Here is a 27,717-nt window from a genome sequence, read left to right on the forward strand (position 1 = left end):
GATATATTATACAGGAGTGACATCACCGCTCTCCAGATATAAGATATATCACATATGTGGAAGTTGTGTATCTCGGTATATAATATTTGTATATTGTAATGGTGAGAAGTTTGCAGTCCAGGAATTTGTTGTGTGGGGGGGGAGGGGGAGACGGACTGAGCATGCTCCAGCAGCAGGTCTCATTCCCGGTGCCTCCATGACAACCATACTGGTAACCAGGAAACATGTCACCCGGTAACCAGTACACTGTGTATAGAGGATTGAGACATCTGACGGATCCCCGCTCTGCTGCTGCCTCTGGTAAGAAATATCTCCCAATGGGAATCATCAGACGAGTATTATTGATACATTGTAACCCCCCCTCCCCCCCCCCGGGTCACATGACTTCCAGGATTCTTCTGATCTTCCTTTTATATTCTCCGCTGAGGAAAGTTCTCAACTTTCCAGAGAAACTTCTATAGAGAAATAACAGGAAAGTGTCAGAATTGTGACGATGAGACCCTCAGAGGCACTGCGATAGTGTTTGCTGAATTTACACAATGTATCATATCATAGGACTGTGTGTCATCCCCCCCCCCCCATTCACACCGCGGCGGCTTTGAAATCGCAATGCTTCCGCGGGATTTTGAAGCTGCACATCGCTGCGATTTGCACTGACGATTTCATTGCGATTTTATTTAACAGAATTCTATGCGATTCGCAGGGTGACACGCAATCCTGCAAATTTCTCACAATTTGTCGTGTGACAATCGCAGCAAAATAGCACGGCGTTTAGGGTGCCATTGAGAAATAATGACATCGCAAACGCATCCCGCGGTTGTGCCGCGATTCTGAATCCGATCCCGCCTGCGATTCAAATCGCCTGGGTGTGAATGGAGCTCCAGGCTTTCTCTCCTTTCATTTCATCTGATGATCCAGCCAGTAAGTCTGTTGTTTTTCCAACAGAACCCGTTCTCTTGCAGTTACAGGGATGAGACAAACCATTTACCACTGACAGGGGCGCCTACAATGATCAGCTTTTATTTATTCATGTCAAATCTTTTATCCCCCAAAAGGAACAAAAACTGTCATTGTGATGGATTATAAAGTGTGATCCGGAGTTTGGCTTCCGTGCTTTATTGTATTTACAGCGGGACATACATGCCGGGGCCGGGACAAGGGGGGGGGCAGGAGGGGCGGCTGTCCTGGGCACTGTGGTATCATGTGAGAGATTGCAGAGGATGGGGATTTGTGTTAGAAGGAAGAATTTGGGGGAAGTGCTGAGAGTGGTGATTTAAGGGGATTTGTGTTGGGAGGGGGATGAGGGAGAAGATGTGTACTAGGAGGGGACATTTCAGGGGTAGAGAATTTGTGCCAGGAGGGGTGAATGTCTTTTTTTGGGGGGGGAGGGATTTGGTAGATGGGGGGATTTGTGCTGGGAGGGGGGAATTTGAAGTTAGGGGGGAGATATGTACTAGGAGGGGACATTTCAGGGGTAGAGAATTTGTGCTGGGGGGGTGAATGTTTTTTTTTGGGGGGGGGGGGATTTGGTAGATGGGGGGGAGATTTGTGCTGGGAGGGGGAAATTTGAAGTGGGGGGATATGTGTACTAGGAGGGGACATTTTAAGGGTAGAGAATTTGTGCTAGGAGGGGGAATGGTTTATTTGGGGGGGGGGATTTGGTAGATGGGGGAAGATTTGTGCTGGGAGGGGGGAATTTTAAGTGGGGGGAGAAGATGTGTACTAGGAGGAGACATTTCAGGGGTAGAAAATTTGTGCTAGGGGGGGTGAATAGTTTATTTGGGGGGGGGATTTGGTAGATGGGGGGAAGATTTGTGCTGGGAGGGGGGAGGATTTGAAGTGAGGGGGGAGAAGATGTGTACTAGGAGGGGACATTTTAAGGGTAGAGAATTTGTGCTAGGAGGGGTGAATGTCTTTTGGGGGGGGGGATTTGGTAGATGGGGGGAATTTGAAGTGGGGGGAGAAGATGTGTACTAGGAGGGGACATTTCAGGCATGGAGAATTTGTGCTAGGAGGGGTGAATGTTTTTTTGGGGGGGATTTGGTAGATGGGGGGGATTTGAAGTGGGGGGGGGGTGTACTAGGAGTGGACATTTCAGGGGTAGAGAATGTTTGCTAAGAGGAGTGAATGTTTTTATTTGGGGGTGGATTTGGTAGATGGGGGGGATATTTCAGTGGGGGGGGTGGATTTGTACTAGGAGGAGGGGGAATTTATGCATAGAGGGTAAGCTTGCAGATTAGTGCTTAGTGTGTTTGTGTGTGTGTGTGTGGGGGGGGGGCGATTTTTGCTGACACATAACGCTCATACATCTTGGGGGGGGATGGGAGGGGTTGTCCCGACACTGAATAGACAGTTTAATTTTTGTTTGTTCAGCCAGTGAGCGGGGGGGGGGGCCTTTTCCTGAGCCTTGGGGGGGGCTTTTCCTGAGCCTTGGGGGGGCTTTTCCTGAGCCTCGTGGGGGAGGGGCCTGTTCCCCTCTGCCAGAGCCTCATGTTGCCGTGTTGGTGAGGACAAGGGCCTCTTCCCCACAACCCTGGCTCGTGGTTATGGGGATCTTATTGGAATCTGGAAGTCCTGCTTAACAATAAGTGGGTATCCAAATACCCCCCCCCCCCCGCATGAATGGGTATGGGGGGGGGGTACATGGCAAGCCCTCTCATTTACAAAAAAAGCTGTAAATAAAAGCACATTGAAAAAACCTCCCAGAATGCACCTGCATTGTCCGGAATCTTTTTTGTTTATTTGTTATCTTTGTGGTTTTGTAAGAAATAATAAAAGGATACAAATGTGTCTCTTTGTGTTGTGCAGAGCGTCGCCTCCTCGGGATGGATCACTGCGTCCGCTCGCTGTGTATGGACCACAAGTATTGCAGCGTGGCCCCTCCCCCCACCGCGCACGCCTGCCACGGTCTGATCGCCCACTCCGACCCTCTGTGGGGGTGTACAGCTCACTCATGTGCCCCCCACCATCGTCCAATCCATGGGAGGTAGGTACCAGACTCATTCACTTTATACTCCTCTCTCCACCCCGACCGCTTTCCTTTTTTATGAATGATTTACCTTGTAACTCAGCGAAGTGACCCCAGAGACAGTTATTCCCCGCCACCGGGTGGCGCCATCCCACCTCTCACACAACATAGAATATGAAGTGCTCCAGAGACACAGTTATTCCCCGCCACCGGGTGGCGCCATCCCACCTCTCACACAACATAGAATATGAAGTGCTCCAGAGACACAGTTATTCCCCACCACCGGGTGGCGCCATCCCACCTCTCACACAACATAGAATATGAAGTGCTCCAGAGACACAGTTATTCCCCGCCACCGGGTGGCGCCATCCCACCTCTCACACAACATAGAATATGAAGTGCTCCAGAGACACAGTTATTCCCTGCCACCGGGTGGCGCCATCCCACCTCTCACACAACATAGAATATGAAGTGCTCCAGAGACACAGTTATTCCCCGCCACCGGGTGGCGCCATCCCACCTCTCACACAACATAGAATATGAAGTGCTCCAGAGACACAGTTATTCCCCGCCACTGGGTGGCGCCATCCCACCTCTCACACAACATAGAATATGAAGTGCTCCAGAGACACAGTTATTCCCCACCACCGGGTGGCGCCATCCCACCTCTCACACAACATAGAATATGAAGTGCTCCAGAGACACAGTTATTCCCCGCCACCGGGTGGCGCCATCCCACCTCTCACACAACATAGAATATGAAGTGCTCCAGAGACACAGTTATTCCCCACCACCGGGTGGCGCCATCCCACCTCTCACACAACATAGAATATGAAGTGCTCCAGAGACACAGTTATTCCCTGCCACCGGGTGGCGCCATCCCACCTCTCACACAACATAGAATATGAAGTGCTCCAGAGACACAGTTATTCCCCACCACCGGGTGGCGCCATCCCACCTCTCACACAACATAGAATATGAAGTGCTCCAGAGACACAGTTATTCCCTGCCACCGGGTGGCGCCATCCCACCTCTCACACAACATAGAATATGAAGTGCTCCAGAGACACAGTTATTCCCCACCACCGGGTGGCGCCATCCCACCTCTCACACAAAATAGAATATGAAGTGCTCCAGAGACACAGTTATTCCCCACCACCGGATGGCGCCATCCCACTTCTCACACAACATAGAATATGAAGTGCTCCAGAGACACAGTTATTCCCCACCACCGGGTGGCGCCATCCCACCTCTCACACAACATAGAATATGAAGTGCTCCAGAGACACAGTTATTCCCCACCACCGGGTGGCGCCATCCCACCTCTCACACAAAATAGAATATGAAGTGCTCCAGAGACACAGTTATTCCCCACCACCGGATGGCGCCATCCCACTTCTCACACAACATAGAATATGAAGTGCTCCAGAGACACAGTTATTCCCCGCCACCGGGTGGCACCATCCCACCTCTCACACAACATAGAATATGAAGTGCTCCAGAGACACAGTTATTCCCCGCCACCGGGTGGCGCCATCCCACCTCTCACACAACATAGAATATGAAGTGCTCCAGAGACACAGTTATTCCCCGCCACCGGGTGGCGCCATCCCACCTCTCACACAACATAGAATATGAAGTGCTCCAGAGACACAGGATCTCTTTAATGGACCACAGAGGTGGTCAGAGACAAAGCTCTCCTCTCCCTAAAGCAAAAGGTTATTTTTGTAAGTACTTACCTTATAATGCCTGTTGCTAGGGGGTCCCTCGTAATCTGCCTCCTTCAGCGCCTGGGCTCCTGACGTCACTTCTCTCGGCGCAGGAAGGGAGATCGCCTCTCCCCCCCCCTTCCCTCTGTCAATCATCTGGGACGCGTCTCAGGTCCCAGATGATTGCGCGGCCAGTCGCGGCTCGCGCATGCGCAGTGGGTGCCTCCCACAGTTAAAATGCCGGCGCCGCAGAGCGGAGGGGGAGACGAGCGGGGCTTCGATCCCCCGCATCGCTGGACCCTGGGACAGGTAAGTGTCCGATTATTAAAAGTCAGCAGCTGCAGTATTTGTAGCTGCTGACTTTTGTTTATTTTTTTTAAGGGGAACTCCGCTTTAACAATCTCATTCAAAGTCCCAATTTCCCTTTTCTTGTTTGCCGTGCAGAGGATGTGTTTTCCAAGCTTTTAATTGGTGTAAGATTTTGCACTCTCCAGTTTTATTAAATAACCCCCCCCCCCCCCCCAAATGACTTCCAGGCTCTGCCTCTGAGGAACACAAACACAGCATGGAACAGACAGGGAGGACTGAACTAACTAGCACTAAACATGAGGAGGGAGATACCAAATCACATATGTAGACTAGTTGTTGTGGCCCAAAACCTCCACTAGATGTCAGCATCCTACAAAACAATAATAACCGAACCACTAAAACACAAACCACAAAAAAAATAAAAAATAAAGTGGGGCAGAACATTTCCGTTCAGCCCGTTTTGTGACCCGGGCGCTCCTGCCAGGCAGCACAGCCAGATTATTGACCTTCAGCTGCAGCGCAACTTCATCGAGAACACTTTCTGCTTTTATTTTGCACAGATGTTCATGTACAGAGCACTACCCCCGCTACACCAGTGTGACCTGCAAGAAGCTGAACTGGTCCTCAACTCCTCCATGTCTCACCACCATCATTCGGCGTGAAGCCGTCCTGGCACGCCGGGACCCCGACCAATTTTACTACCTCGGTGTAGTGAGGCACGAGGTAAGTGACGTTATAGAAGACATCAACATACACCTAACAGTTCGGGGTCAATTTTATTTCAATTCCTTTCATTTGTCAATTTTTAAACAAATGTTTTATATTTTTTATGTATTTTTAGATCGCACCTCATATTGTATTTTATATAAATACAAAATAAATGATAAAATATTTTTAAAAATATAATTTCGCTTCAAATCTTTTCAATTTATAAATTTTTAAACCAATGTTTTATATTTTTTTTTATACATTTTTATAGTCTTTATATTTTCCGATTTTATTGTGTTTTATGTATTTTATAGAAATACAAAATAAATTATGAAATAGCTTTAAAAATAAAATTTTATTTTAACTCTTTTTAATTTACACAATTTAAAACAAATATTTTCTATTTATTGTGTATTTTTAGATTCCACATTATATTGTATTTTATATAAATACAAAAATAAATAATAAATACATTTTAAAAATACAATTATATTTAAACTATTTCTAGCTTATACATTTTTTTAAACAAATGTTTTAGATTTTGTATGTAATTTTTATAGATTATATTTTTTAGATTTGATTGCATTTTATATATTTTATATTAATACACAATAAATTATAAAATATTTTTAAAAATACAATTTTGCTTCAAATCTTTTCAATTTATACATTTTTAAACCAATGTTTTATATTTTTTTTTATACATTTTTATAGTCTTTATATTTTCCGATTTTATTGTGTTTTATGTATTTTATATAAATACAAAATAAATTATGAAATAGCTTTAAAAATACAATTTAATTTACACATTTTAAAACAAATATTTTCTATTTATTGTGTATTTTTAGATTCCACATTATATTGTATTTTATATAAATACAAAAATAAATAATAAATCCATTTTAAAAATACTATTATATTTAAAATATTTCTAGCTTATACATTTTTTTTTAACAAATGTTTTAGATTTTGTATGTAATTTTTATAGATTATATTTTTTAGATTTGATTGCATTTTATATATTTTATATTAATACACAATAAATTATAAAATATTTTTAAAAATACAATTTCGCTTCAAATCTTTTCAATTTATAAATTTTTAAACCAATGTTTTATATTTTTTTTTATACATTTTTATAGTCTTTATATTTTCCGATTTTATTGTGTTTTATGTATTTTATATAAATACAAAATAAATGATGAAATAGCTTTAAAAATACAATTTAATTTACACATTTTAAAACAAATATTTTCTATTTATTGTGTATTTTTAGATTCCACATTATATTGTATTTTATATAAATACAAAAATAAATAATAAATCCATTTTAAAAATACAATTATATTTAAAATATTTCTAGCTTATACATTTTTTTTTAACAAATGTTTTAGATTTTGTATGTAATTTTTATAGATTATATTTTTTAGATTTGATTGCATTTTATATATTTTATATTAATACACAATAAATTATAAAATATTTTTAAAAATACAATTTTGCTTCAAATCTTTTCAATTTATAAATTTTTAAACAAATGTTTTTATATTTTTTTTATACATTTTTATAGTCTTTATATTTTCCGATTTTATTGTGTTTTATGTATTTTATAGAAATACAAAATAAATTATGAAATATCTTTAAAAATACAATTTTATTTCAAATCTTTTTAATTTACACATTTTAAAACAAATGTTCTATATTTTTTATGTATTTTTCGATTCCACATTATATTGTATTTTATATAAATACAAAAATAAATAATAAATACATTTTTAAAATACAATTATATTTAAAATATTTTTAACTTATACATTTTTTAAACTAATGTTTTAGATTTTGTATGTATTTTTATAGATTATATTTTTTAGATTTGATTTCATTTTATATAAATACAAAATAAATGATAAAATATTTTTAAAAATGCAATTTTGCTTCAAATCTTTTGAATTTATACATTTTTAAACCAATGTTTTATATATTTTTTTATACATTTTTATAGTCTTTATATTTTCCGATTTTATTGTGTTTTATGTATTTTATATAAATACAAAATAAATTATGAAATAGCTTTAAAAATACAATTTAATTTACACATTTTAAAACAAATATTTTCTATTTATTGTGTATTTTTAGATTCCACATTATATTGTATTTTATATAAATACAAAAATAAATAATAAATCCATTTTAAAAATACAATTATATTTAAAATATTTCTAGCTTATACATTTTTTTAACAAATGTTTTAGATTTTGTATGTAATTTTTATAGATTATATTTTTTAGATTTGATTGCATTTTATATATTTTATATTAATACACAATAAATTATAAAATATTTTTAAAAATACAATTTTGCTTCAAATCTTTTCAATTTATACATTTTTAAACCAATGTTTTATATTTTTTTTATACATTTTTATAGTCTTTATATTTTCCGATTTTATTGTGTTTTATGTATTTTATAGAAATACAAAATAAATTATGAAATATCTTTAAAAATACAATTTTATTTCAAATCTTTTTAATGTACACATTTTAAAACAAATGTTCTATATTTGTTATGTATTTTTCGATTGCACATTATATTGTATTTTATATAAATACAAAAATAAATAATAAATACATTTTTAAAATACAATTATATTTAAAATATTTTTAACTTATACATTTTTTAAACTAATGTTTTAGATTTTGTATGTATTTTTATAGATTATATTTTTTAGATTTGATTTCATTTTATATAAATACAAAATAAATGATAAAATATTTTTAAAAATGCAATTTTGCTTCAAATCTTTTGAATTTATACATTTTTAAACCAATGTTTTATATTTTTTTTTATACATTTTTATAGTCTTTATATTTTCCGATTTTATTGTGTTTTATGTATTTTATATAAATACAAAATAAATTATGAAATAGCTTTAAAAATACAATTTAATTTACACATTTTAAAACAAATATTTTCTATTTATTGTGTATTTTTAGATTCCACATTATATTGTATTTTATATAAATACAAAAATAAATAATAAATCCATTTTAAAAATACAATTATATTTAAAATATTTCTAGCTTATACATTTTTTTTTAACAAATGTTTTAGATTTTGTATGTAATTTTTATAGATTATATTTTTTAGATTTGATTGCATTTTATATATTTTATATTAATACACAATAAATTATAAAATATTTTTAAAAATACAATTTTGCTTCAAATCTTTTCAATTTATACATTTTTAAACCAATGTTTTATATTTTTTTTATACATTTTTATAGTCTTTATATTTTCCGATTTTATTGTGTTTTATGTATTTTATAGAAATACAAAATAAATTATGAAATATCTTTAAAAATACAATTTTATTTCAAATCTTTTTAATTTACACATTTTAAAACAAATGTTCTATATTTTTTATGTATTTTTAGATTCCACATTATATTGTATTTTATATAAATACAAAAATAAATAATAAATACATTTTAAAAATACAATTATATTTAAAATATTTTTAACTTATACATTTTTTAAACTAATGTTTTAGATTTTGTATGTATTTTTATAGATTATATTTTTTAGATTTGATTTCATTTTATATAAATACAAAATAAATGATAAAATATTTTAAAAAATGCAATTTTGCTTCAAATCTTTTCAATTTATACATTTTTAAACCAATGGTTTATAGTTTTTTTATACATTTTTATAGTCTTTATATTTTCAGATTTTATTGTGTTTTATGTATTTTATATAAATACATAATAAATTATGAAATATCTTTAAAAATACAATTTTATTTCAAATCTTTTTAATTTACACATTTTAAAACTAATGTTTTATATTTTTTATGTATTTTTATATTCCACATTATATTGTATTTTATATAAATACAAAACAAATAATAAATACATTTTAAAAATACATTACTAAAATCTTTTTAGCTTATACATTTTTAAACTAATGTTTTATATTTTTTTTATAGCTTATATATTTTAAATGTATACATTTTTAAACTAATATTTTATATTTTGTATGTGATTTTTTTTTTTATTCTATATATTCTTATTTTTTTTTGTATTTTATATAAATACAAAAAAAGATAACATTTTTAAAAATACAATTTTTTTCAAATCCTTTTAATTAACACATTTTTAAACTGTTTTTTTTTGTATTTTATAGTTTATATATTTTCTGATTTTTTATTGTGTTAAATATTTTATATAAATACAAAATAAATGATCAAATATTTTTTTTAAAAATACAATTTTGTTTTAAATCTTTTCTATTTATTAATTTTTAAACGAATATTTTTATATATTTTTTATGTATTTTATAGTCTATATGGTTTTCATATTTTATTGTATTTTATATATTTTACAAAATACAAAATAAATTATAAAATATAAAAAAAACAAACAAAAAAAAAACGTTCAATTATTAAAAAAAAAAAAATGTAAACTATTATTTTTAAATGTATTTTTTTATTATATATTTTCATATAGGGGTCTATTTAGAAAACATTTGTTCCATGAATGTCAGAAGCATTTGTGCAAGCGGAATGAAACGTCTCCAAAAGTTTTGTAAGAGATTAATTCCTGTATCATCTAGTGGCCAACGTGCAGTATAGTTTTCTGAAAACTATACCGCACTTTGGCCGCTAGACGGCGGTAACGATACAGGAATTTATCTTGTACAAAACATTACAGTGATATTTCATTCAGCTTGCACGGATGCTTCTGACATTTGTGCATTGAGTGTTTTAAAAATAAACCCCTTTATGAAAATATCTAGAATAATAAAGAAAATAAAAAAATAAAACAGTTAAAAAAAAAATATGTAAAATTTATATAATTAAGCATTTAAAAATTATATAAAAAAAAAAAAAATGATGAAATAAATTTGACCAAAAACCTTTTTTTATATTTGATCATTTATTTTGTATTTATATAAGATATGTTTATATATAACCATCTATATATATTATTTTTCCTATATATATATATATATATATATATATATATATATATATATATATATATATAATTTTTTTTTTTTAATATGCACAAACATTGAGAAATAATCATTTAAAGCCATAACTCAAAACACAAGAGGATACTGAAAAAGCCCAGAAATAATTAATTATCTCCTTTCAGACATTCTCTCTCCGATTGAAACTGTAGACACAGCTGCCTGAAGTAAACGGGAGGGAGGTATCACAGCGCAAGCTCTGTAAAAATTCAGCTTGAGCTATAGAGCTCTCTAAACACAAGGCTTTTTTAATAGCAAAGCAGAAAAGAAGACAGGAAAACATATGGGAAGTAGCCCACAGCTCCATCTGCTGGATTCAAATAATAAGAAAATTGTATATTCATATGCAGTGTTATTATTTTATTTTTATTTTTTTGCATTAAAAATACAATTTAAATTTTTTAAGTTAATCTATTTTAGTTAAATAAAATATATCCAAAAATTACAATTAAAATACTAAAACATTCTAAAAAAAATTAACTAAAATATGAAAGTGTGCACATGTACCTGGCAGTTAGTGACATGAGCTTTAATTGAATCTTGCGGTTTGTAAAATGTATGTTCTTAATACCCCCCCCCCCCCCTCATTTGTCCCAGTACAGCAAGTCAAACCCTAATTTTTCCCCCCTGTAGGAGGAGCCGGGGGTCTTCCTAATCGAGTTCAATAAGCCGTCTGTGCAGAGGGATCGGTACCCGGCCATGCTACAGAAGACAAGCTCCGGTGACATCATACAGTACGAGGAAGGGCGGAGACATTCTATAGTACCCGGTGACAACGTTCTAGCCCCATGGGAACCAGAATGTACCCGCTATGGACCCGGAACCGTCATCCTGGGCCTGGAGACCAGAGACCCGCTGCGTGGTAAGGAATATTTTATTCTCTGAGGGGGATGGAAGGAACACAATTCTGCTTGGGAATTTTTCTTCCTTTTTTATTAAAAAATTTGTGACATGCTGCAGATTTTACCTTTTATTAACTTTGTAGCCAATACTATTGGCAACTGTGAAACATACATTTAAGACTATATTCTAAATGTATTTATTTAATTTCTTTAATTATTATTATTATTTCAAATGATAATAAAAAGATTTTCTTTTCTATTATAAACATTTATTTATTATATATTTATTTGTTAATTATTTAATAAAGAATCTAGTTCATTGATTTAATACATTTGTTTTCATTTATTTATATTACACTTCATTCTAAATGTATTTATTTTAACTATCTTTTAATTATTATTTTTTATTATTTAATATATATTTGTATTATTATTTTTTAATAAAAATAAAATAATAAAAAAGTAATATTAAAAAGGGACTCCTCCTCCTTACTCCGCTGCCAGACTAATTAGAAAGCGCATCACACTTCGCGCATGCACAGTAGGGAACCGGCTGTGAAGCCGAGAGGCTTCACTGCTGGGTTCCCTTACCAGGAATGGCTGCGGCTGCATCCAACAGCCGTTCCGAAGATCGGCTGGGGTGCCAACATTGCGGGCTCCCTGGACAGGTGAGTGTCCATATATTAAAAGTCAGCAGCTACAGTATTTGTAGCTGCTGAGTTTTCATTTTTCGTGGGGGGAGGGGGCTGGACCTCCTCTTTAACTTTTTATTATTATCATGATTTTTTTTTTTCTATATATAATTACTATACATTTATTAATTATTTAATAGAGAATTTCATTGATTGATGTAATACATGTTGCCCATTTATTTTTTATAAATGTATTTAAAACTAAATTCTAAATGTATTTATTTTTTAATTATTTATTTTTATTATTTAGTTACTATTTATTATTATTAGTCTTACATTTTTAATAAAGTATTTTTTTTATTATGAATTTAATTTTGTTTTTATTTTTTATACATATCATTCAATATATATATTTTAACACATTTTAATAGTGAATTTAATTGATTTATTACATGTTGTCCATTTATTTTTATAAATGTATTTAAAACTAAATTCTAAATGTATTTATTTTTTTAATTATTTATTTTTATTATTTAGTTACTATTATTATTACATTTTTAATAATGTATTTTTTTATTATGAATTTAATTTTGTTTTTATTTTTTATATATATCATTCTGTATATATATTTTTATACATTTTAATAGAGAATTCTAAATGTATTTATTTTTTAATTATTTATTTTTATTATTTAGTTACTATTTATTATTATTGTTATTATTCTTAAATTTTTAATAAATGTATTTTTTTTATTATGAATTTAATTTTGTTTTTATTTTTTATATATATATATATATATATATATATATATATATATATATATATATATATCATTCAATATATATATATTTAACACATTTAAAAATCTAAGAATAATAATAATAAAAAGTAACTAAATAATAAAAATAATTAAAAAATAAATACATTTAGAATTAAATTCACTATTAAAATGTATAAAAATATATATATTGAATGATATATATATAAAAAATAAAAACAAAATTAAATTCATAATAAAAAATACATTATTAAAAATTTAAGAATAATAATAATAAATAATAACTAAGTAATAAAAATAAATAATTAAAAAATAAATACATTTAGAATTTAGTTTTAAATACATTTATAAAAATAAATGGACAACATGTAATAAATCAATTAATTAAATTCATAAAACTAAATTCTAAATGTATTTATTTTTTAATTATTTTTATTATTTAGTTACTTTTTATTATTATTATTATTATTCTTAGATTTTTAATAATGTATTTTTTTATTATGAATTTAATTTTGTTTTTATTATATATATATATATATATATATATATATATATATATATATGTATATATATATATATATATATATGTATATATATATATATATATATATATATATATATATATATATATATATATATATATATATATCATTCAATATATATTTTTTAACACATTTTAATAGTGAATTTAATTAATTGATTTATTACATGTTGTCCATTTATTTTTATAAATGTATTTAAAACTAAAAATTCTAAATGTATTTTTTTAATGATTTATTTTTATTATTTAGTTACTATTATTATTATTCTTAAATTTTTAATAATGTATTTTTTTATTATGAATTCAATTTTGTTTTTATTTTTTATATATATATCATTCGATATATATTTTTTAATACATTTTAATAGTGAATTTAATTAACTGATTTATTACATGTTGTCCATTTATTTTTATAAATGTATTTTAAACTAGATTCTAAATGTATTTATTTTTAATTATTTATTTTTATTATTTAGTTACTATTATTATTATTATTCTTAAATTTTTAATAATGTATTTTTTATTATGAATTAAATTTTGTTTTTATTTTTTATATATATATATATATATATATATATCATTCAATATATTTTTTTAACACATTTTAATAGTGAATTTAATTAATTGATTTATTACATGTTGTCCATTTATTTTTATAAATGTATTTAAAACTAAATTATAAATGTATTTTTTTTTAATTATTTATTTTTATTATTTAGTTATATAAATGTATTTAAAACTAAATTGTATTTTTTTTATTAGATTTTTTTTAAATATTAATTGTTATTATTTAGTTAATATTTATTAAATGCATTTTTAATAATTAATTTAATTAATGGATTTACTACATTTTTATTCAATATTTAAAAATTGTATTTATTTAAAACTAAACGTCTTTCTTGCAGTGACCGAGGATGAAGAGTTGACCGTTTGTTTTTGGAATGGCAAGAAAGTCAACGTCCCTCTAGGAGTGGCTGTGTGGATTTCACCGACGGTTCATCATAGAATCATAGACACGCTGCATCATCCTATCACCAGTCGCCAACTCCAGGAAGTCCAGCCCCCGAGCACCACCACTTATGTCATCACCGACCGCTGCACCACGGTGCCCGTTCCTATGTGCGCCACGGACCTCCGCCATCGGTGGGGTCATCACACCGTCCATCCGCATCTCACCCACCGCCACTGCGACTGCTGCTGCTTCCCGAGCCACCCGACCTGCACCTGCTGCTACGACCCCAAGTGCCAGGACTGGTGGGCGCTCACCCCCCGGACCTCCGTCTATGTCCAGACCAGGAAGGAACCCGAGAGGGATGAGAGTTCGTATTCCGGTACTGGAGGGAGAAGAAGTCCCAGGAACCGCCGAGACCTCCATCAATCATCGACCTCCGAGAGCGAGGAGGAGGATCTCCTGGAGGACGAGGACACAGATGGCGAGACGTATTTGTCAAGGACCACACACAGCACCATGGTGGACAGCGCGGTCAACACCGATTCCAGCCTATGGGAGAAGCCGAAACTGGACACCGGCGACCGACCGGAGTGGAAGTACTGGAAACACACACAACCGGAACCCTTCTACCGAAAACCGGGTACGTCTCCTTCATATTATCTCTTCTGGAGGGCGGTGATGTCACTCTGTATAATATATGTTATATCTGGAGAGTGGTGATGTCACTTTGTATAATATATCTTATATCTGGAGGGCGGTGATGTCACTCTGTATAATATATCTTATATCTGGAGAGCAGTGATGTCACTCTGTATAATATATGTTATATCTGGAGAGTGGTGATGTCACTTTGTATAATATATCTTATATCTGGAGGGCGGTGATGTCACTCTGTATAATATATCTTATATCTGGAGAGCAGTGATGTCACTCTGTATAATATATCTTATATCTGGAGAGCGGTGATGTCACTCTGTATAATATATCTTATATCTGGAGAGCAGTGATGTCACTCTGTATAATATATCTTATATCTGGAGAGCGGTGATGTCACTCTGTATAATATATCTTATATCTGGAGAGCGGTGATGTCACTCTGTATAATATATCTTATATCTGGAGAGCGGTGATGTCACTCTGTATAATATATCTTATATCTGGAGGGCGGTGATGTCACTCCTGTATAATATATCTTATATCTGGAGAGCAGTGATGTCACTCTGTATAATATATCTTATATCTGGAGAGCGGTGATGTCACTCTGTATAATATATCTTATATCTGGAGAGCAGTGATGTCACTCTGTATAATATATCTTATATCTGGAGAGCGGTGATGTCACTCTGTATAATATATCTTATATCTGGAGAGCAGTGATGTCACTCTGTATAATATATCTTATATCTGGAGAGCGGTGATGTCACTCCTGTATAATATATCTTATATCTGGAGAGCGGTGATGTCACTCTGTATAATATATCTTATATCTGGAGAGCGGTGATGTCACTCCTGTATAATATATCTTATATCTGGAGAGCGGTGATGTCACTCCTGTATAATATATCTTATATCTGGAGAGCGGTGATGTCACTCTGTATAATATATCTTATATCTGGAGAGCGGTGATGTCACTCTGTATAATATATCTTATATCTGGAGAGCGGTGATGTCACTCTGTATAATATATCTTATATCTGGAGAGCGGTGATGTCACTCCTGTATAATATATCTTATATCTGGAGAGCGGTGATGTCACTCCTGTATAATATATCTTATATCTGGAGAGCGGTGATGTCACTCTGTATAATATATCTTATATCTGGAGAGCGGTGATGTCACTCCTGTATAATATATCTTATATCTGGAGGGCGGTGATGTCACTCTGTATAATATATCTTATATCTGGAGGGCGGTGATGTCACTCCTGTATAATATATCTTATATCTGGAGAGCAGTGATGTCACTCTGTATAATATATCTTATATCTGGAGAGCGGTGATGTCACTCTGTATAATATATCTTATATCTGGAGAGCAGTGATGTCACTCTGTATAATATATCTTATATCTGGAGAGCGGTGATGTCACTCCTGTATAATATATCTTATATCTGGAGAGCGGTGATGTCACTCCTGTATAATATATCTTATATCTGGACAGTGGTGATTTCACTCCTGTATAATATATCTTATATCTGGAGAGCGGTGATGTCACTCTGTATAATATATCTTATATCTGGAGAGCAGTGATGTCACTCTGTATAATATATCTTATATCTGGAGAGCGGTGATGTCACTCCTGTATAATATATCTTATATCTCGGGAGCGGTGATGTCACTCTGTATAATATATCTTATATCTGGAGAGCGGTGATGTCACTCTGTATAATATATCTTATATCTGGAGGGCGGTGATGTCACTCCTGTATAATATATCTTATATCTGGAGAGCGGTGATGTCACTCTGTATAATATATCTTATATCTGGAGAGCAGTGATGTCACTCTGTATAATATATCTTATATCTGGAGAGCGGTGATGTCACTCTGTATAATATATCTTATATCTGGAGGGCGGTGATGTCACTCCTGTATAATATATCTTATATCTGGAGAGCGGTGATGTCACTCTGTATAATATATCTTATATCTGGGGAGCGGTGATGTCACTCCTGTATAATATATCTTATATCTGGAGAGCGGTGATGTCACTCTGTATAATATATCTTATATCTGGAGAGCGGTGATGTCACTCTGTATAATATATCTTATATCTGGAGGGCGGTGATGTCACTCCTGTATAATATATCTTATATCTGGAGAGCAGTGATGTCACTCTGTATAATATATGTTATATCTGGAGAGCGGTGATGTCACTCTGTATAATATATCTTATATCTGGAGAGCAGTGATGTCACTCTGTATAATATATCTTATATCTGGAGAGCGGTGATGTCACTCTGTATAATATATCTTATATCTGGAGAGCAGTGATGTCACTCTGTATAATATATCTTATATCTGGAGAGCAGTGATGTCACTCTGTATAATATATCTTATATCTGGAGAGCGGTGATGTCACTCTGTATAATATATCTTATATCTGGAGAGCGGTGATGTCACTCCTGTATAATATATCTTATATCTGGAGAGCGGTGATGTCACTCTGTATAATATATCTTATATCTGGAGAGCGGTGATGTCATTCCTGTATAATATATCTTATATCTGGAGGGCGGTGATGTCATTCCTGTATAATATATCTTATATCTGGAGAGCGGTGATGTCACTCTGTATAATATATCTTATATCTGGGGAGCGGTGATGTCACTCCTCTATAATATATCTTATATCTGGAGAGCGGTGATGTCACTCCTGTATAAGATACACTATATTACCAAAAGTATTGGGACGCCTGCCTTTACAGTACACACATGAACTTTAATGGCATCCCAGTCTTAGTCCCGAGGGTTCAATATTGGGTTGGCTCCGCCCCTTTGCAGCTATAACAGCTTCAACTCTTCTGAGAAGGCCGTCCACAAGGTTTAGGAGGGTGTCTATGGGAAGGTTTGACCATTCTTCCAAAAGCGCATTTGTGAGGTCAGGAACTGATGTTGGATGAGAAGGCTGGGCTTGCAGTCTCCATTCTAATTCATCCCAAAGGTGTTCTACAGGGGGGTTGAGGTCAGGACTCTGTGCAGGCCAGTCAAGTTCCTCCACCCCAAACTCGCTCATCCATGTCTTTATGGACCTTGCTTTTAGTACTGGTCCAAATCATTTGGTGGAGGGGGGATTATGGTGGGGAGTTGTTCTTCGGGGTTTGGGTTTGGCCCCTTAGTTCCAGTGAAGGGAACTCTTAAGGCTTCAACATACTAAGACATTTTGAACAATTTCATGTTCCCAACTTTGTGGGAACAGTTTGGGGGACGGCCCCTTCCTGTTCCAACATGACTGCCCACCGGTGCACAAACCAAGGTCCATAAAGACATGGAGGAGTGCGTTTGGGGTGGAGGAACTTGACTGGCCTGCACAGAGTCCTGACCTCAACCCCCCTAGAACACCTTTGGGATGAATTAGAGCGGAGACTGCGAGCCAGGCTTTCTCGTCCAACATCAGTGCCTGGCCTCACAAATGCTCTTCTGGAAGAATGGTCAAATATTCCCATAGACACCCTCCTAAACCTTGTGGACGGCCTTCCCAGAAGAGGTGAAGCTGTTATGGCTGCAAAGGGCCAATTCCATACTGAACCCTCTGGACTAAGGTTGGGATATCATTAAAGTTCATGTGTGTGTAAAGGCAGGCGTCCCAATACTTTTGGTAATATATTGTATATTATAAATCGGGAGTTCCTGGAGGAGGCAGCACTAGAGAAGTCTCATGGATGATTGTAGCAGATTTCGGATTGTCTCCTCTGTGTCTTTGTTTATAAACAATGTTCGGTGTGGAGGGAACTCTGTAGATAAGAAGAGATCAGTAATAATCAGTTTGGAGAATCTCAGATATTTTTTTTTTTTGTCTCAGGAATTATAAAATCGAACAGTAAAAAGTCCACCGAGAATTCGAGAGCCGCCGTGTCCGATGTTTTCGAGTCCACCAATCGGAGCGCTCTGTTTGACACCATCATGGATTCGCCAGCCAGGCGCCTCACGGTGAAAGATGTTTTGGTCCACACCGATTTCGTCCCGTCTGGTACGGTAAGTTAAAGGCCGACCGTGGCACCCCCGCTACCGAGCACCCCCGCTACCGAGCACCCCCGCTACCCAGTACTCCCGCTACCGAGTACCCCCGCTACCCAGTACCCCCGCTACCGAGTACCCCCGCTACCGAGTACCCCCGCTACCGAGTACCCCCGCTACCGAGTACCCCCGCTACCGAGTACCCCCGCTACCGAGCACCCCCGCTACCGAGTACCCCCGCTACCCAGTACTCCCGCTACCGAGTACCCCCGCTACCGAGTACCCCCGCTACCGAGTACCCCCGCTACCGAGTACCCCGCTACCCAGTACCCCCGCTACCCAGTACCCCCGCTACCGAGTACCCCCGCTACCGAGTACCCCCGCTACCGAGTACCCCCGCTACCCAGTACCCCCGCTACCGAGTACCCCCGCTACCGAGTACCCCCGCTACCGAGTACCCCCGCTACCCAGTACCCCCGCTACCGAGTACCCCCGCTACCGAGTACCCCCGCTACCCAGTACCCCCCGCTACCGAGTACCCCCGCTACCGAGTACCCCCCGCTACCGAGTACCCCCGCTACCCAGTACCCCCGCTACCGAGTACCCCCGCTACCGAGTACCCCCGCTACCGAGTACCCCCGCTACCGAGCGCTTCCGCTACCGAGCACTCCCAATACCGAGCACTCCTGATACGAGCACTCCCGCTACCGAGCACTCCCGCTACCGAGCACTCCCGCTACCGAGCACTCCCGATGCCGAGCGCTCCCGCTGCCGAGCACTCCCGATGCCGAGCACTCCCGATGCCGAGCACTCCCGCTGCCGAGACTCCCGATGCCGAGCACTCCCGATGCCGAGCACTCCCGCTGCCGAGCACTCCCGATGCCGAGCGCTCCCGCTGCCGAGCACTCCGGATGCCGAGCGCTCCCGCTGCCGAGCACTCCCGCTGCCGAGCACTCCCGATGCCGAGCGCTCCCGCTGCCGAGACTCCCCATGCCGAGCGCTCCCCATGCCGAGCACTCCCGCTGCCGAGCACTCCCGATGCCGAGCACTCCCGCTGCCGAGCACTCCCGATGCCGAGCACTCCCGATGCCGAGCACTCCCGATGCCGAGCACTCCCGCTGCCTAATCTGATACCTGGACACTCAGGAACGATCGGTGAGGAGGTTACAATCACAGATCCTCCTGGGTGGCTTTCCATAAAACACCTAAAAGCCGTGGAGGAGAAACACCGATTATTTCCTAGTGTCCCGTGTCCTTCTCCAGCTCCCCTCTGTTCCTCTGTGCGCTCCTATGGCCCCCCCCCCCTGTCCTCCTCCAGCCCCCTCCCATGCGCTCTCCAGTCCCCCCGTCCTCCTCTTCCAGTCTCCCCGGTCCCCTTCTGTGCGCTCCTCCAGTCCCCCCCATGCACTCTCTGGCCCCCTCCCCATCCTCCTCCAGTCTTCCCGTCTCTGTGCACTCTCCGGTACCCTCCCGTCCTCCTCTTGTCCCCCCTCTGTGCGATCTCTGGTCCCCCCCATGCACTCTCTGGCCCCACTCCATCCTCCTCCATTCTCCCCACCTCTGTGCTCTCTCTGGTACCCTCCCGTCCTCCTCTGGTCCCCCCCGTGCGCTCTCCAGCCCCCCCATCCTCCTCCAGCCTCCCCGTGCAATCTTCGTTCCCCCCCGTCTTCCTCTGGTCCCCCCTCCTCTGTGCGCTCTCCGGTCCCACCCCCCCCCAAAAAATAAAATAATATATATATATATACACACAAAAGTAAGTACACCCCTTACATTTTTTTGTCTACAATGTAAAGTAGTGAGTGTACAGCTTGTATAACAGTGTAAATTTCCTGTCCCCTCAAAATAACTCAACACACAGCCATTAATGTCTAAACCACTGGCCACAAAAGTCAGTACACCCCTAAATAAAAATGTCAAAATTGGGCACAATTAGCCATTTTCCCTCCCCCGGTGTCATGTGACCCGTTAATGTTACAAGGTCTCAGGTGTGAATGGGGAGCAGGTGTGTTAAATTTGGTGTTATCGCTCTCACTCTCTCATACTGGTCACTGGAAGTTCAACATGGCACCTCGTGGCAAAGAACTCTCTGAGGATCTGAAGATAAGAATTGTTGCTCTACATAAAGATGGCCTAGGCTATAAGAAGATTGCCAAGACCCTGAAACTGAACTGCAGCACGGTGGCCAAGACCATACAGCGGTATAACAGGACAGCTTCCCCTCAGAACAGGCCTCGCCATGGTCCACCAAAGAAGTTGAGGTCACGTGCTCAGCGTCATATCCAGAGGTTGTCTTTGGGAAATAGACGTATGAGTGCTGCCAGCATTGCTGCAGAGGTTGTAGGGGTGGGGGAGGGTCAGCCTGTCAGTGATCAGACCATACGCCACACACTGCATCAAATTGGTCTCCATGGCTGTCATCCCAGAAGGAAGCCTCTTCTAAAGATGATGCACCAGAAAGACCACAAACAGTTTGCTGAAGACAAGCAGACTAAGGAGATGGATTACTGGAACCACGTCCTGTGCTCTGATGAGACCAAGATAAAGGTATTTGGTGTCAGATGGTGACAAGCGTGTGTGGGGGCAACCAGGTGAGGAGGACAAAGACAAGTGTGTCTTGTCTACAGTCAGGCATGGTGGTGGGGGTGTCATGGTCTGGGGCTGCATGAGTGCTGCCGGCACTGGGGGGCTACAGATCATTGAGGGGACCATGAATGCCAACATGTACTGTGACATACTGAAGCAGAGCATGATCCCCTCCCTTCAGAGACTGGGCCGCAGGGCAGTATTCCAACATGATAACCACCCCAAACACACCTCCAACACCACCACTGCCTTGCTAAAGAAGCTGAGGGTAAAGGTGATGGACTGGCCAAGCATGTCTCCAGACCTAAACCCTATTGAGCATCTGTGGGACATCCTCAAAACGGAAGGTGGAGGAGGGGAAGGTCTCCAACATCCACCAGCTCTGTGATGTCATCATGGGGGAGGGGAAGAGGACTCCAGTGACAACCTGTGAAGCTCTGGTGACCTCCATATCCAAGAGGGTGAAGGCAGTGCTGGAAAATAATGGCGGCCACACAAAATATTGACACTTTGGGCCCAATTTGGAGATTTTCACTCAGGGGTGTACTGACTTTTGTTGCCAGCGGTTTAGACATTAATGGCTGTGTGTTGAGTTATTTTGAGGGGACAGGAAATTTACACTGTTATACAAGCTGTACACTCACTACTTTACATTGTAGACAAGTGTCATTTCTTCAGTGTTGTCACATGAAAAGAGAGAAGAAAATATGACTATGGGGTGTACTTACTTTTGTGACATTATATATATTTATAGTAATAGAAAAAAACTCTATATAATTAGTGCCACTGTCACATGACATAAAAAAAATAAAAATAAAAAAAAAGTATCAGTACTTGTATTTGGTCTTATAAAAAGTGGTATTGGGACAACCCTAACCGATGATGATACTATTCAGTATATCCTGTACATTCATTTTTAATACAGAAAATACCACATTTGGCCATTAGATGGTGCCAAGTGCCATAGCAAATTCCCATGATACTTAGTGACATCTAGTGGCCAAATGCTGTATTTTTCATTTTAAAATTAAAATCAGCCAGCACAGGAAATAAGCTAACATTTGTTTTTTTTATTGCCCTCTCAATAGGTGAATTGCTACGCATTTTTATTGTTATTTTTTAAATAGACCCATTAGTATGCCTCTTTTGCAGTAAAAAAAATAATGTTACTTTGCATCTCTATCTCCTGTTTGATCAATGTTTATAAACAATGTTACTTTGTATCTCTCTTCTCTGATCAATGTTTATAAACAATGTTACTTTGCATCTCTCTATCTCTCGTCTGATCAATGTTTATAAACAATGTTACTTTGTATCTCTCGTCTGATCAATGTTTATAAACAATGTTACTTTGTATCTCTCGTCTGATCAATGTTTATAAACAATCAACTAAAGAAATGCAAGTAAAAATAAAAATAATAAAAAAAGTCTAAAACAACTAAATATAAATCTTCCTTCCTATTTACTAACGTTTGCAGTATGAGAATTTAAATGAGTTTGTGTTGATGGACAGAGTGAAGTTCTGCTGTAAAAAAAATAAAAATGAACAAAAAATATATTTTTTTTTCCTCCAAACAATATTCCTTCCCAGCAACCGTCGCGTCCTGTCGCTGAGCGCCTCGGCGAATCAGAAGTGGGGAAGCTACGCCACAGGCAGGCGATTCTTGAGAAGCAGCAACAGCAGAAGGAGAGACATCATCAATGGGAGGAAAGGAGAGAGGAGGAGTTCGGGAAGAAGTACAGCGAAAGCCAAGAGGCGCACAGGTACCGCCGCTATATCCGATTATGGAAACTTTCTGCTCACCCCCCATTATACTAAAGGAATAGCCCTGGGGGGGCGGAGCTGGAGCAATGCCCTTTAGCACTCAAGGTGAAAAGGTCAAGAGCAGCCTATCACCTCCATTCATGAGCCGTGGACTTCAGCGGCATAAGTTGCATGTTTCGGGTCGATTTGTGCCCCTCCCCCCTTGGCCCAGCCCCGCTGGGAGCCGAGCGTTACCCCAGACCTCATAACCAGCCACATTGTACAATCAGATTGCCGAGCTTCCCATTCTCCCCCGATGACCTCGTCTGATAGAAATATGTTTGTGCGCAGGAAGAAGACGCTGCGGCGCCTGCAGAACGAGGAGCGGAAGGTGAAGGAGCGAGAGACGAAGGAGAGCGCCGGTATAAAAGTCAAGATGGCCGTCAGCGAGGAGCGCAAAGAGCGCAACCAGACGATCGCCGCCGAGGAGAAGAAGAGAGAACAGCGAAGGATCGATCACCTGAGGGGAGTGCGAGATAAGATCGACCAGAGAGAGTTCGAGAAGTGCGCCGTGAGCGAGCGGAAAGAGATCGAACTTCTGGTGAGTGCGCAATTCACTGCTATATACCAACTATATACACTGACATCAGACTCTGTACCAGAAGAGCTTACACTCTAATGTCCCCTCCCCCCACAGTCACATCAGTCTCTGTACAGAGGAGCTTACACTCTAATGTCCCCTCCCCCACAGTCACATCAGTCTCTGTACAGAGGAGCTTACACTCTAATGTCCCCTCCCCCCACAGTCACATCAGTCTCTGTACAGAGGAGCTTACACTCTAATGACCCCTCCCCCCACAGTCACATCAGTCTCTGTACAGAGGAGCTTACACTCTAATGTCCCCTCCCCCACAGTCACATCAGTCTCTGTACAGAGGAGCTTACACTCTAATGTCCCCTCCCCCACAGTCACATCAGTCTCTGTATAGAGGAGCTTACACTCTAATGTCCCCTCCCCCACAGTCACATCAGTCTCTGTATAGAGGAGCTTACACTCTAATGTCCCCTCCCCCCACAGTCACATCAGTCTCTGTACAGAGGAGCTTACACTCTAATGACCCCTCCCCCCCACAGTCACATCAGTCTCTGTACAGAGGAGCTTACACGCTAATGACCCCTCCCCCCCACAGTCACATCAGTCTCTGTACAGAGGAGCTTACACTCTAATGTCCCTCCCCCCACAGTCACATCAGTCTCTGTACAGAGGAGCTTACACTCTAATGTCCCTCCCCCCCACAGTCACATCAGTCTCTGTACAGAGGAGCTTACACTCTAATGTCCCTCCCCCCACAGTCACATCAGTCTCTGTACAGAGGAGCTTACACTCTAATGTCCCTCCCCCCACAGTCACATCAGTCTCTGTACAGAGGAGCTTACACTCTGTCCCCTCCCCCACAGTCACATCAGTCTCTGTACAGAGGAGCTTACACTCTAATGACCCCTCCCCCCCACAGTCACATCAGTCTCTGTACAGAGGAGCTTACACTCTAATGTCCCTCCCCCCACAGTCACATCAGTCTCTGTACAGAGGAGCTTACACTCTAATGTCCCTCCCCCCCACAGTCACATCAGTCTCTGTACAGAGGAGCTTACACTCTAATGTCCCCTCCCCCCACAGTCACATCAGTCTCTGTACAGAGGAGCTTACACTCTAATGTCCCCTCCCCCCCACAGTCACATCAGTCTCTGTACCAGAGGAGCTTACACTCTAATGTCCCCTCCCCCACAGTCACATCAGTCTCTGTACAGAGGAGCTTACACTCTAATGTCCCCTCCCCCCCACAGTGACATCAGTCTCTGTACAGAGGAGCTTACACTCTAATGTCCCCTCCCCCCACAGTCACATCAGTCTCTGTACAGAGGAGCTTACACTCTAATGTCCCCTCCCCCCACAGTCACATCAGTCTCTGTACAGAGGAGCTTACACTCTAATGTCCCCTCCCCCCACAGTCACATCAGTCTCTGTACAGAGGAGCTTACACTCTAATGTCCCCTCCCCCCCACAGTCACATCAGTCTCTGTACAGAGGAGCTTACACTCTAATGTCCCCTCCCCCCCCACAGTCACATCAGTCTCTGTACAGAGGAGCTTACACTCTAATGTCCCCTCCCACAGTCACATCAGTCTCTGTACAGAGGAGCTTACACTCTAATGTCCCCTCCCCCCACAGTCACATCAGTCTCTGTACAGAGGAGCTTACACTCTAATGTCCCCTCCCCCCCACAGTCACATCAGTCTCTGTACCAGAGGAGCTTACACTCTAATGTCCCCTCCCCCCACAGTCACATCAGTCTCTGTACAGAGGAGCTTACACTCTAATGTCCCCTCCCCCCACAGTCACATCAGTCTCTGTACAGAGGAGCTTACACTCTAATGTCCCCTCCCCCCCACAGTCACATCAGTCTCTGTACAGAGGAGCTTACACTCTAATGTCCCCTCCCCCACAGTCACATCAGTCTCTGTACAGAGGAGCTTACACTCTAATGTCCCCTCCCCCCACAGTCACATCAGTCTCTGTACAGAGGAGCTTACACTCTAATGTCCCCTCCCCCCCACAGTCACATCAGTCTCTGTACAGAGGAGCTTACACTCTAATGTCCCCTCCCCCCCACAGTCACATCAGTCTCTGTACAGAGGAGCTTACACTCTAATGTCCCCTCCCCCACAGTCACATCAGTCTCTGTACAGAGGAGCTTACACTCTAATGTCCCCTCCCCCCACAGTCACATCAGTCTCTGTACAGAGGAGCTTACACTCTAATGTCCCCTCCCCCACAGTCACATCAGTCTCTGTACAGAGGAGCTTACACTCTAATGTCCCCTCCCCCCCACAGTCACATCAGTCTCTGTACAGAGGAGCTTACACTCTAATGTCCCCTCCCCCCCACAGTCACATCAGTCTCTGTACAGAGGAGCTTACACTCTAATGTCCCCTCCCCCCACAGTCACATCAGTCTCTGTACAGAGGAGCTTACACTCTAATGTCCCCTCCCCCCCCACAGTCACACACTATTATATGTTTCTATAGCTCTGACATATACCGCAGTGCTGTACAGAGAACAGATTTCCTGTAATAATGTAACGTTGTATGATCTCGGTGTCGGTCTGATTCTGTACTCGGTCTCTCACAGGCTGCCCAGCGCAGGAGGGTGGAGGATCACTACAGAGAAGTGGCGGAGAAGGTGGTCCAGGCGGAGGGGGGAGGGAGGGGGAGATCTCGGGAATTCGAGGCGTAGAATTCACATTACACTGGAGATCCGCCATTGATGGAAATACTCAGCACCCCAGTTGGCTGTGAGGTCCTCGTGTTCCCGCCCACTCGGTACCTTGAAGGATGACTCCGCCTACATCTGACACACCAGTATTTCATGGAATGTGCGGCTCCCGACAACCAATCACCGACAACCAATCGATTTCTATGGGAAGGACGGATTCCAACATTTCTGTTTGAAAAAAAATCTCTGATCTTTCTCTGCAATTCTTCTAGAATATAAATCAATGAATTATGAATACAAATAAAGTTTTATTTTACTTTTAAATCCTCCCTCTGGCCCCCCCTTCAGTCTTGCACAGGCGTACCGGCCCCTCCCCTTCAGTCTTGCACAGGCGTACTGGCCCCTCCCCTTCAATCTTGCACAGGTGTACCGGCCCCTCCCCTTCAGTCTTGCACAGGTGTACCGGCCCCTCCCCTTCAGTCTTGCACAGGTGTACCGGCCCCTCCCCTTCAGTCTTGCACAGGTGTGCCGGCTCCTCCCCTCCAGTCTTGCACAGGTGTACCGGCTCCTCCCCTTCAGTCTTGCACAGGTGTACCGGCCCCTCCCCTTCAGTCTTGCACAGGTGTACCAGCTCCTCCCCTCCAGTCTTGCACAGGTGTGCCGGCTCCTCCCCTTCAGTCTTGCACAGGTGTGCCGGCTCCTCCCCTTCAGTCTTGCACAGGTGTGCCGGCTCCTCCCCTTCAGTCTTGAAGAAGTGTATCGGCTCCTCCCCTTCAGTCATGCACATGTGTACTGGCTCCTCCCATTCTGTCTTGCACATGTGTACTGGCCCCTCCCCTTCAGTCATGCACAGGTATCAGCTCCTCCCCTTCTGTCTTGCACAGGTGTACCGGCTCCTCTCCTGGACTGAAGCGGCTTCCTCTGATTTCACCGCACACTGTGAGCTTCTCACAATGAGCATTAGGAGT

At 39.4% G+C, this 27,717-nt stretch overlaps 1 protein-coding gene across 1 annotated transcript; it reads left to right on the top strand.

The window, feature by feature from the left end:
• The first annotated feature begins 200 nt into the window (after positions 1-200).
• Positions 201-27,073, top strand: CUNH11orf16 (chromosome unknown C11orf16 homolog). Its single transcript, XM_077453653.1, has 9 exons — positions 201-300; positions 2,809-2,986; positions 5,547-5,709; positions 11,364-11,592; positions 14,429-15,115; positions 18,994-19,166; positions 23,323-23,495; positions 23,827-24,076; positions 26,666-27,073. Exons 1-9 carry the CDS (start codon positions 225-227, stop codon positions 26,768-26,770), a joined length of 2,034 nt encoding a protein of 677 aa, XP_077309779.1. The 5' UTR covers positions 201-224; the 3' UTR covers positions 26,771-27,073.
• Positions 27,074-27,717: the final 644 nt, after the last annotated feature.

Source organism: Lithobates pipiens, unplaced genomic scaffold, assembly GCF_037356315.1.
Source record: "Lithobates pipiens isolate NorthernLeopardFrog02 unplaced genomic scaffold, aLitPip1_a1.2 Scaffold_24, whole genome shotgun sequence".
Lineage (NCBI taxonomy): Eukaryota > Metazoa > Chordata > Amphibia > Anura > Ranidae > Lithobates > Lithobates pipiens.

Coding starts and splice junctions, on each gene's coding strand:
- CUNH11orf16 (XM_077453653.1), top strand. CDS start 225: ATGTCACCCGGTAACCAGTACACTGTGTATAGAGGATTGAGACATCTG. Junction 11,593..14,428: donor GACCAGAGACCCGCTGCGTG/GTAAGGAATATT, acceptor TCTTTCTTGCAG/TGACCGAGGATGAAGAGTTG. Junction 23,496..23,826: donor GAAAGCCAAGAGGCGCACAG/GTACCGCCGCTA, acceptor GTTTGTGCGCAG/GAAGAAGACGCTGCGGCGCC.